The 12,835-nt window shown below is 35.9% G+C and overlaps 1 protein-coding gene across 2 annotated transcripts in view; it reads right to left on the bottom strand.

Annotated features, from left to right (window-relative positions):
- Positions 1–12,835, bottom strand: part of SLC30A9 (solute carrier family 30 member 9) — an 88,340-nt gene that overhangs the window by 25,240 nt on the left and 50,265 nt on the right. For both annotated transcript variants that reach the window (XM_059383256.1, XM_059383266.1), the window contains exons 9-10: positions 12,444–12,546; positions 2,610–2,665 (exon numbers count right to left, since the gene is read on the bottom strand). In XM_059383256.1, the coding sequence (XP_059239239.1) occupies positions 2,610–2,665; positions 12,444–12,546 (159 nt within the window). The remainder of the gene's footprint in view (positions 1–2,609; positions 2,666–12,443; positions 12,547–12,835) is intronic.

The raw sequence follows: 12,835 nt of genomic DNA, 5'->3' as shown, positions 1-12,835 counted from the left end.
AGAGGATGACATTTAAATTACCCTGTAATACAGTTTCTAACTGAACATTTGGTCTTCTTGCCTATAATTAGATGTTGGATACCTGGGGCTGGTTCTGAATAGTTTAACACACTATTAACTTCTAACTATTATTATTAGGACTATGAGCTTCAGTTTTCTGGGTGTTTTTATGGCAAGTTTTTTTTTTAAAAGTCTCATTTATTTTTTAAGAATCTTTGGTCAATATGTGTATTATCTTCTATTATTGTATGTACCAATAAAATACTGAGTTTTAAGAAGCTCAAAAACATGACATACTTTATGAGGAAAGCAATCACTCATCAATAAAAATATTTCCTGGGAAATTTACTCCCAAAGCCAAACTCTGTGGCACCCTTCTGGCAGATGCAAATTTAAACAACAGGTCTTAATTAAAACTGCTTTTTAAAATTATTTTTGCAAATATGTAGTAATCTTGCCATAGGGAATTCTGTTTATAGATGTGAAAATGTTCTACTGCTTGATTTAGAAAAACTTACTTTCTCTAAATGTTCCCTCAAAGTAAAATAGGATATATATATTTATATTTATTTCAGTTAAAGTAAATTAAGATCTAAATTAAGTTCTATTACTTTCCTTCTCTATGTTTTCAAAAAATTGTAGGTTCTTATTGAAAATTTTAACTATGTAGATCTTCATCATCCCATATTAGTCATCAGCCACAAAATGCTATTTAAATTAAAGTTAAACAATAAAAATTGAAATGTAGTTCTTTACACTAGCCACATTTCAAATGCTCAACAGCCACATGTAGCTACTGACTATCATACTGGAGAGATATAAAATACTTCCATCACTACATAAACAGATTGTTGAAAACACCTTAAAAAGAAATCTTCACAACCTAAAACTGTAAAATTTTATCCTGTTTTTAAAATTTTGGTGTATAAAACTAATCAGAAAAAAATTCTTTTCTTGACACAGTAAAATACTATAATGATGTTAATAAGTAGATAAGAAAACTAGTTGTTCTCTGTAATTGCTTACTGATAGTTCGAAGATATTCAAAATACACTACTGTTTATAAAAAAAACAGTAGTGTCTTGAGATGCCTAGGTGGCTCAGTTGGTTAAGCGTCTGCCTTTGGCTCAGGTCATGACCCCAGAATGTGGGATGGAGTCCCACATTGGGCTCCTTGCTCAGCAGGGAGCCTGCTTCTTCCTCTGCCTCCTCTGCCTGTTCTGCCTGTAGATCTCCAGGCTTCTGCTCTCTCTCTGACAAATAAATAAATTCTTAAAAAAATAAAATTTAAAAAGTAGTGTCATGTTTTTGAGTAAAAAATGGCATTTAGGGGCGCCTGGGTGGCTCAGTGGGTTAAAGCCTCTGCCTTTGGCTCAGGTCATGATCCCAGGGTCCGGGGATCGAGCCCCATATCGGGCTCTCTGCTCTGTGGAGAGCCTGCTTCCTCCTCTCTCTCTCTGCCTGCCTCTCCCCTCTCTGCCTGCCTCACTGCCTGCCTGTAATCTCTGTCAAATAAATAAATAAAATTTTTCCCAAAAAAACGCCCAAAAAACAAACAAAAAAAGGCATTTATATAAAACACAGAAATAGACTCCTTTACAGAAATAAAAGTACATTATTTTGACCTAAGGTGGATCAAATTTTATTACTGAAACTTGTTAAATAAATGATACACAAGGAATTCTAAAGTATTATGGGAGCACCTGGGTGGGTCAGTCATTAGGCATCTGCCCTTGGCTCAGGTCATGATCCAGGGTCCTGGGACAGAGCCCCGAATCAGGCTCCCTGCTCAGCGAGAAGTCTGCTTCTCCCTCTCCTATTCCCCCTGCTTGTCTTTAAAATAAATCTTTAAAATCTTTAAAAAAAAAAAAAGGATTAGGGGTTATGTTAGTAAAAAAAAAAAATATATATATATATATATGTATCTCAAATAACTGATGTGACTCAATATAAAAGAATACTCATTTTACAAATAAACAATTTTGAAATGTTAGCAGAATACTAAGTCCCAATAGAATTAAAATACATTAAACATGAATTTCATAAAAGTTTTCACTAAAATTTTATTTTTATTTTTTTAAAGAGTTTATTTATTTGACAGACAGCACAAGTTAGGCAGAGTGGCAGGCAGAGGGAGAGGGAGAAGCAGGCTCCACTGAGCAGCGTGCCCAATGTGGGATTTGATCCCAGGACCCTGGGATCATAACCTGAGCTGAAGGCAGCCACTTAACAGACTGAGCAACCCAGGCATCTGGTTATCATTAAAATTTTAGATTCAGTGCCTCTTAGTCTAAATGTAGAATAAAACTCTAAGATTAATATATGTGTTTTGCTTTTAATTATCAAATATGAAGAGGACAAGATCTCTATGCTGTTACAAAGCAAAAACATAATTTAAAAACAAGTTTCAAATTATATCTTGAGTTTATTTTGACATTGTGGTTGAATCCTGTATCTTAGATACTATTGTGAAAGAAATGACCAAATCTTTAATACAAAAATGCAGATATACAAATTGCAGGAGACTTCTAAAATTCAACTGCTTGTACTTCAATGACTTGCTGCCAAAAATAAAATAAAATAAAATAAAATAAAGGCAATGTCCTTACGGATGAGTAGGATCTGGTGTTTGAACAGACTTACTGATGCCCACTGCTAGTAAACCCTATGGAGAAGAAGAAAGGATAAATAATTATTAGCAAGATGGAGAGTATAATAGAACTAATCTGGAGTGTGCAATCTGACAAAAGCAAAGAACTACTTCACACACACATACACAACAGCCCAGCAATTCCGGTTTTCAGTCTTTACCTTAGAGAAATAAAGATTAACCCTGAGGGGTTCAAAACACCATTGCTTATAAAGAAGAAAAATGTGAAAGCAAACCTAAAAATCCATCAATAAGGAATGGCAAAATAAATTATGGTGGTGCCAAACCACAGTTACTTCTCCAACAGTTTAAAAGAATGAAGTGGAGACACAGCTTTCTGTACTGACATGGTAAAAGCTCCTACACATACCATTAAAGTGGAAGAAAAAAAAAATCAAGTTTAGGAACAGTGTGTAAAGTACAAAAAAACTTACGTCGTTTTTGTAGACAACATATAATATAAGGTATAGGAAAAGTTCTAAAAGAATACACATTCAACTGTTTATACCTCTGAGGAGAGAAGCAGGATTAGGATAGTAGGTGATAGCTGGTATTTTTATAGGAAAAATAACATATTGCTAAATAAACAAAAGATAGTTAAAATTTTAAATACCATACATTGTATACAGATACACACATTTCTACGAACACTTCAAAGCTATGCAAAGGAAGTACACATATCAATATATACAGAGCAGTGATTATTGGGGCATAGAAAGAGGGAATAAAGATGTAGGGTTAATTACAACTAAGATTTTATTTCTTTAAAAAAACAAAAACAAAGTAAATATGGCAAAAATACCAACATGTCTTTGATTCTAGTTACCACCTCTCTCTCCTTCCTTCCATCCTCCCTGGACTCGATCTTTTCTTCCTTTCCTTACTTGGTTTCTCAATTGCATCTTTTGTTAAAAAAAAGTTATCCACAGGAAACTCCTGATATTAGTATGCTTGTTCCTAGCAAGTCCTTTCTATTCTTTTTTTTTTTTTTAAGATTTTTATTTATTTATTTGACAGAAAGATATCACAAGTAGGCAGAGAGGAAGGGAAGCAGGCTCCCCGCTGAGCAGAGAGCCAGATGCAGGCCTCGATCCTAGGACCCTGGGACCATGACCTAGGCCAAGGCAGAGGCTTTTAACCCACTGAGCCACCCAGGCGCCCACTCCTTTCTATTCTAATTTGATGTGAATTTAGATAAAAAGATTATCTTATTAGAATTATTTATTTAAAACAGAAGGCCTCTGAGTGAATATCCTACATGATATTATTTGCCTAATCTGGGGCTTTTCCATTTTGTCAGCACGGTATCAAATAATCAGACAGGTAAAGCTTCAAGATAACCAAATTCTTCATAGATGAGGTTTCCCTGTAGGTTACAAAAACCTTGATAGAGAGGCACCTGGGTGGCTCGGTTGTTAAGCTTCTGCCCTTCTGCTCAGGTCATGATCCCAGAGTCCTGGGACCGAGCCCCACATCGGGCTCCTGCTCTGCAGGAAGCCTGCTTTCCCTCTCCTACTCCCCCTGCTTGTGTTCCTGCTCTCATGATCTGTCAAATAAATAAAAATCTTGGGAAAAACAAACAAACAAACAAACACCTTAACAGAAACATTCTCTCTAGTAAAAATAGAGATTACACCATCTTGAAATGGCTAAAACAAATACATGACTGGACTTTTAAGTTTTGATATCGGAAATCCTACCCTAATTACAGAGTATTACAAGTTTTTTTCTACTGGATTCCAAAGAAAAAGAAGGTTAAAACTACCTAAAAGAGGGGCACCTGGGTGGCTCAGTGGATTAAGCCACTGCCTTCGGCTCAGGTCATGATCTCAGTGTCCTGGGATCGAGCCCTGCATCTGGCTCTCTGCTCAGCAGGGAGCCTGCTTCCCCTTTTCTGCCTAACTCTCTGCCTACTTGTGATCTCTCTCTGTCAAATAAATAAATAAAATCTTTAAAAAAAAAACAAACTACCTACAAGATGATGGCTTTTCAGTGAATCAAACCAAGAAATGAGAGCAAATTAACACAGAATTCTTTTAAACTTGTAAATGAAATTGAAATATTCATTAATTCACACTGTGTATATATATGCATGTGTTTATAATGCTTACAAAATAGCCAATGGGTATTCATTATTTCTGAAGTCCTTAATATTCAGGTTGGCCATGCAATGAAGTGTAGGATAACAAGTTGTTCATTAACTGAAATGTGGACCAAACTTGTTAGTTTTTCCTATAAAAATAAGATGTCACAGAACATCCCTAATCCTGTCCGCCTCACTCCCCACAGGGGTAGGAGTAGCAGGAGATAGATTTCAGAACTTTTTCTGCACAATTACAATGTGTGTGTGTATACATAAATAAATATACATACTAATATATATAAAGATATATACGTATCAGTTATATAAATATAACCTACATCTGTTTGGTTTGCAGCATAATGAGTATTAATATCTACTGGCTAAGAAGTATTATAAATGCTTCCCCCTCCATGATTATCCTTTCCTTTTTTGATTTTTCCTTAAGTATCATACTATCATGCAACTGCTTAAATGTTACCTTGGACTATCTTTCTAGTTGTTTTGACCTCCTTACAGAAGACAAAGCAAAGTCTAATTTCTCCTAAATATTACATTATAAACTCAGGTGTTCAATAAGTTCCTATCAATTAATATTAGTGATGTATTACATATTATTTAGCAATAAAGTTTTAAAAAATGAGCTGCCACAGAAGTTGCCAACCTAGGTATCACTAGAGGCACAGTCCAAATCTAAAACTTGAGGTCGTTTAGTCTCTCAGAGGTAAAGAAAAAAAACACTATAGTTATAAAAATATTCAAACAAATTAATTTTTTAGTAACTGAAAGTTTGTACCTTTTGACCACATTCACCCATCTCACCCACCCCTACTTACTCCCTGTCTCTGGCAACCACCAACCTGTTTCTGTCAGTTGGGGGTATTTTGATTTTATTCCACATATAAATGAGATCATTCAGTATCTATCTCTGTCTGACTTTATTTCACTTAGCATAATGCCCTCACAGTCCATCCATGGCAGGATGGACTTTTTTTTATTCTTATGGCTGAATAATATCCATGCATGTGTGTGTACACATACATACATTTTTTTAATCCATTCATCTATCAAAATCGACATTTAGGTTGTTTCCAAGTCTTGGCTGTTGTAAATAATTCTGCATTGAGCATGAGGGTGCAGATATCTTTTCATAGTGTTTTGTTTCCTTTTAGATGAGAATTCCAGAAGTGGAACTGCTGGATCATTTGGTAGTTCAATATTTTTTTTTTATGAACTGCCATACTATTTTTCATAGCATCTGTACCAATTTACATTCCCATCAATAGCATACAAGGGTTTCCTTCTCTCTACATGCTTGCCAACCCTTGTTATTTCTTATCTTTTTGTTAAGTCCTTCTAACTGGTGTACGGTGATAGCTCATTGTGGTTCTGATTTGCATTTCCTTGATGATTAGTGATGCTGAGCACTTTTAAACCCACTGAGCCACCCAGGTGCCCCCTGATGCTGAGCACTTTTTCATGTACTTTTTTGGCCACTTCTATGTCTTAGTTGGAAAAATATCTATTCATATCTTCTGCCCATTTTTTAATCAGATAGGACTTTTACTATGGGGTTGTAGGAGTTCTTTAGAATTAATTTTTAAAAATATTACTATACTTCTAAAATAGTTTTATTTTGTTTTGTTAATAAGCTCCAAGCCCAGTGAAGAACCCAATGTGGGGCTCGATCTCACAACCCTGAGACCATGACCTATGACAAAATCAAGAGTCAGATGCTTAACCAACTGATCCATCCAAAGGCCCCTAAGATAGTTTTCAAAAGACCATAAGAAATACAATTTCCATCTACTCAGTAAGGCCCCGTTGAAATCTTTTTCATCAAAGCCATTCTGATCACTTTAATCAAGACAAACTATTTACCAAGGATTCTCAAAGCACCAACACCACATGACTTTAGCACTTACTTACCTCTGTTGCTGCTCGATCTATTACAAAAATTAATTTGTTTTTCTAGTTAGAACACTAGCATTCTCATTGTAAAGAAATCAAATAGAACAGGAGAGGGAATCATTTAAGAGTCTGATGGATATTTCAGACTATCTTCATACATACTTGTAAACAGTTTTTTAATGTTGCTTTTGTGAATATATTTGTGCCAGATTTCAGGGAGGGGTGTGTGTGTGTGCTTAAAAAAAGATTATTACAATCTACATCACATTTTTTTGCACTTTATATTATGGAAACTATCAACATACAGAGAGATGGGTAAAACATTTTTTAAAAACCCAACAGAACATTTCAATAAATTCAACTCATCCATTGCTTAGCTTTAATAATTGTAAATATGTAACATATCTGTTTTCTCTGATCCATACCCACACCCCCCATGAATATTTAAGTAAATTGGAAGCTTCATGCCATTTCATCTTTAAATATTCTACCTGAATGACTAAAACTCGAAGGCATTTTAGGAAATTCAGACACAATACTATTATCATACTTTTAAATATTAATACTAATTCCTTAACATTTTAAAATATACACTCAGTAATCACATTTCCACATATGGAAATTCTAAATTTGTGGTAAAATGCACACACAATGAAATGCAAGAATCCTAAATATACAGCTCTTAAAGGTTTGGCAAATCAATACCCTTGTAACATATTTTCCCATCAAGACACAGAACTTTTCAATCACCTCGGAAAATTCCCCTGTACCTCTTTTCAGTCAGTCTCTCCCAACATCAGAGACAACCATTTGCTGAATTTATAAAATTGTTTTTATTTTACTTCTAGTAGAGTTATTAGACAGGGTTACATTAATTTCAGGGATACAATATAGTGAGTCAACACTTCCATACATGACCCAGTGTTCATCGTAAGTGCCCTCCTTAATCCCCATCACCTCTTACACCCATCCCCCACCCACCTCCCTTCTGGTATATATCCAACTACATATACAGCCAACTACATATCCAACTATTCAACTATTAGTTAAGAGTCTGTTTCTGAGTTTGTGTCTCTTTCCCCCCTTTGCTCATTTGTTTTTTAAAATCTACACATGAATGAAATCATATGGTATTTGTCTCTCTCTGACTGATTTTATACTCTCTAGCTACAATCATGTTGTTGGAAATGGCAAGACTGCAATCTTTTTATGGCAAATAATATCCCAAATATATATGTTTATATCCCCCACAACTTCTTAATCATTCATCTACTGATGGACACTTGGGCTGCTCCTGTATCTTGGCTATTGTAAATGCTGCTGCTGTAAACAGAGGGGTGCATGTATCCCTTTGAATTCGTGGTCTTGTATTTTTTTTTGAAGATTTTATTTTTTTTTATTCAACACAGAGAGAGCACAAGAAGAGGGATCAGGAGAGAGAGAAGGCAGCTCCCTGCCAAGTAGGCAGCCCAATGCAAGGCTTGATCCCAGCGTCCTGAGATCATGACCTAAGACGAAGGCAGACACCGAATGGAATGAGGTACCCAGATGCCCGTGTTCTTGTATTTTTTGGATAACACACAGCAGTGCGACTACTGGATTATAAGGTAATTCCATTTTTAACTTTTTGAGGAAATGCCATGCTGTCTTCCATAGTGACTACACCAGTTTGCACTCCAGTACACAAGCATTCCTTTTTCTTCACATCCTTGTCCACAATGGTGTTTGTGTTTTTGATGTTAACCATTCTGACAGGTGTGAGGTAGTATCTCACTGCAGTTTTGATCTGCATTCCCCTGATAAGGAGTGATGCTTAGCATCTTCTCATGTGTCTGCTGGCCATCTACATATCTTCTTTGGAGAAATATCTGTTTATGTCTCCTGCCCATTTTTTAATTGGATTCTTTGTTTTGGGGAGTGTAGAGTTGTATCAGTTCTTTATATATTTTGGAGACTAACCTTTTACCAGAAATGTCATTTACAAATATCTTCTCCCACTCAACAGACTGCCTTTCAGTCTTGTAGACTGCTTCCTTCACTGTGCAAAAGCTTTTTATTTTGATGTAGTCTCAATTCTTTGTCAGAGAAATTACTGCCTCTGTTCTCTTCTGGATTTTTATGGTTTCAGGTATCATATTTAGGTCTTTAATGCATTTTGCATTTATTTTTGTGTACAGTGTAAGAAAGTTGTTTAGTTTCATTCTTTTGCATGTAGCTGTCCAGTTTTGCCAACACCATTTATGGAAGATACTTTTTCCCACTAGATATTCTTTCCTGCTTTGTTGAAGATTAATTGACTGTATAATTGTGGGTTTATTTCTGGGTTTTCTAATCTGTTCCATTGATCTATGTGTCTATTTTTGTGCCAGCTCCATACTGTTTTGATTAATATGGCTTTGTAATATAACTTAAAGCCTGGAATTGTGATACCACCAGCTTAGGTTTTCTTTTTCAAGATTGTTTTGGCTATTTGGGGTGTTCTGTTGTTCCACAAAAATTTTAGGTTTTGTTTTAATTTGGTGAAAAATGTTGGTATTTTGATAGGGACTGCATTTAAATCTGTAGATTGCTTTGGGTAATACAGACATTTTAACAATACTTGCTCTTCCGATCATGAGCATAGAATATCTTTCCATTTCTTTACATCTTAAATTTCTTTCATCGGTATTTTACAGTTTTCAGAGTATGGGTCTTTCACCTCTTTGGCTAAGTTTATTCCTACAGACTTTATTATTTTTGGTACAAATGTAAATGTGATGGTTTTCTTAATTTCTCTTTCTGCTGCTTTGTTATTAGTATATAGAACTGCAACAGATTTCTGTATGGTGATTTTGTATCTTGAGATTTGATTTAATTCACTTATCAGTTCTAGTAGTTTCTTGGTGGAGTCTTTAGGATTTTCTATATATATCATGTCATCTGCAAACAGTGAAAGTTTTGCTTCTTCCTTATCTATTTGGATGCCCTTTATTTCTTTCTGTTGTTTGATTGTTGTGGCTAGGACTTCCAGTACTATGTTGAATAAAAGTGGTGAGAGTGGTCATCCTTGGCTTGTGTCTGACCTAGGGGAAAAGCTCAGTATTTCCCCATTGATTATGATGTTCCCTGTGAGTTTTTCATGTAAGTACTTTATTTGTTGATGTACGTTCCCTCTAAACCTACTTTATTCAGGGTTTTTATTATGAATGGATGTTTTACTTTACTACGTGCTTTCCCCCCATCTATTGAAAGGATCATATGGTTTTTATCCTTTCTCTTACTGGTGTGATGTATCACACTGATTGATTTGGGAATACTGAACCACCCTGGAAATCCAGGAATAAATTCCACTTGACTGTGGTGAATGATTATTTTAACGTATGGTTGGATTTGGTTTGCTAGTATTTTGTTGAGGATTTTTGCATCTATGTCATTAGAGGTTTGGACTGTAGTTCTCTTTTTTGGTGGTATCTTTATTTGATCGTGGTATCAGGGTAATGCTGGCCTCAGAGAATAGATTTGGAAGTTTTCCTTCTTCTATTTTTTGGGATAGTGTCAGAAGAATAGCTATTAACTCTTCTTTAAATATCTGGTAGAATTCACCTGTGAAGCCATCTGGCCCTGCACTTTTGTTTGTTGAGAGTTTTTTTTCTCCCCCCAAGATCTTATTTATTCATTTGAGAGAGAGAGAGAGAGAGCAAGCGTGCGCACGAGCAGGGCAGAGAGGCAGAGGGAGAAGCAGACCACCACCCCCAAGCAGGGAGCCAGATGAGGGGCTTAATCCCAGGACCTGGAGATCATGACCTGAGCCAAAGGCAGATGCTTAATCATCTGAAACACCCAAGCAACCCTGGAGTTTTTGATTACTGATTCAACATCAGTTTGTTCAAATTTTCCATTTCTTCCTGCTTTAGTTTTGGTAGGTTAATTTATCCATTTCTTCTAGGCTATCCAATTTGTTGGCATAAAATTTTTCATAATATTCTGACAGTCTTTTGAATTTCTGTGATACTGGTTATTTCTCTCTCATTTGTGATTTTTGAGTCCTTTTGTTCTTGATCAATCTAGCTAGAAGCTTATCAATTTTGCTGATTTTTTTTTTCAAAGAATCAGTTCCTCAGGGTAGCTGGGTTGGTGAAGCATCAGTTGGTGAAGATCTGACTCTTGATTTTTGACTCGGGTCATGATATCAGGGTTGTAAGATCAAGTCCCATGTGGAGCTCCATGGTAACAGTGAAGTCTGCTTAAAATTCTCTCTCCCCCACTACTTATGCATGGCAACCACGCTCTCATTAAAAAAAAAAAAAAAAAGGACCAACTCCTGGTTTCACTGAACTATTGTTTTTCTAGTTTCTATACCATTTATTTCTGCTCTCATCTTTATTATTCCCTTCCTTCTGCTAACTTTGGGTTTTGTTTTTATTCTTAATTTTATAAAAATCTTTCCTCATTTGCACATTCAAGGAAAGGAATTAAAAATCCCAGTTTATGGGCCCCTGGGTGGCTCAGTCAGTTAAGCATCCAACTCTTAATTTCAGCTCAGGTCATGACCTCAAGATTTTGAGATCAAGCCTTCTGAGATGGAGACTGTGATCAAGATTGTGAGATGCTCAAGATTGTGAGCATCAGGCTCCACGCTCAGCAGAGGGTCTGTTTGAGGTTCTGCCCCTCCTCCCTCTGGCCCTCCTGCTGCTCATTCTCTCTCTGTCTCTAATAAATAAAATCTAAAGAAAAAAAAGAGTCTAATGTGAAATCACTTTAATTCACTAATCACTTGTGATTATTTTATAGCTTTATTTTTTTCAAGACTTTCTTTTTTGAGAGAGAGCGAGCATGCGTGCACATGAGAACATGAGTGCAGAGGAGGAGCAAAGAGAGAGGGACAACCAGACCCGACATTGAGCATGGAGCCCAGTGTGAGGCTCGATCCCAAGACCCTGAGATCACAACCTTAGCCAAAATCAAGAGTCAGATACTTAACCCACTGAGCCACCCAGGTGCCCCAATTATTTTATAGCTTTATTCAAAAAACTTAATTGGTCCTTATAGTCATAAGAAGTCATATTCAGAGACCAAATTTCTACCTAATGATAAGAATCTCTTCTATAAAAACCTTTGCCCAACACTTAGTACTAATAATCTTATACTTCATATTCCATTGTTGTAAGTTCTTAAAGCATAACAACCTGCTTTAAAATCTGATCAGGGGCACCTGGGTGGTTTAGTCAGTTAAGCATCTGACTCTTGATTTCCGCTCAGGTAATGATCTCAGGGTTATGAGATCTAGCCCTGCACTGGGCTCCATACTGGGTGCGGAGCCTGCTTGAGTTTCTCTCTCTCCCTCTGCCCCACTCCTTACCCACTCACCTCATTTTCTCTCTTAAAAACAAAAGTAATAAAGAAGATCCTTGATTTAAAAAATAATAATAAAATACTATGATCAATTTCTATGTACTTCACCATCAAAAGTAAAAACAACTTTCACTTTATTCCTCAAGCCAACTATAGGAATCATTCTGTTTTTTGTTTTTTTTTTTTAAAGATTTTATTTATTCATTTGACAGAGAGAGATCACAGGTAGGTAGAGAGGCTGGCAGAGAGAGAGAGAGAGAGAAGCAGGCTCCCCGCTGAGCAGAGAGCCCGATGCGGGACTCGATCCCAGGACCCTGAGATCATGACCTGAGCCGAAGGCAGCGGCTTAACCCACTGAGCCACCCAGGTGCCCCAGGAATCATTCTGTTTTTAAATAGGTCAACTTTCAGATTAAAGCCTTAAAAAAAAATTTACTTTAAAATTAACAAGAAAAAATCTTTTACACCTTACCTGATTACAAGTATCAGATAAAGAGTGTATAGCTTCAGAGAACATACTTGCTGAACCCGTATAAATCCAGGCAAGAAATTTAAAGAAGCAGTTTAATCCATTGCTAGGAGAGAAAGATAAAACAATTTAGCATAGATTTTGATAAAAATTTCTACCAAAAGCTTATTTGAGTACGTAAACCTCTATACTAGATTCTGCTCCAAGTAAATTAAAAAGAATCTCTAACCTTTTAAGAATTTATTATACTTCAGGTAACAAGGGAATAAATTTGAAAAATACAGATTATGATATCATTAAATATTCCAATGAAGAAACATGATATGTGTAAACAAATTACTTAAGTGTATTTTGAGAACTGATGAGAAGAGAATGTTTTATATTTGGATGAAGTA

The sequence above is a fragment of the Mustela nigripes genome, chromosome 1 (genome assembly GCF_022355385.1).
Source record: "Mustela nigripes isolate SB6536 chromosome 1, MUSNIG.SB6536, whole genome shotgun sequence".
Classification (NCBI taxonomy): domain Eukaryota; kingdom Metazoa; phylum Chordata; class Mammalia; order Carnivora; family Mustelidae; genus Mustela; species Mustela nigripes.
Note: the sequence above shows the minus strand (reverse complement) of the source record. Positions and strands in the feature narration are given on the sequence as shown.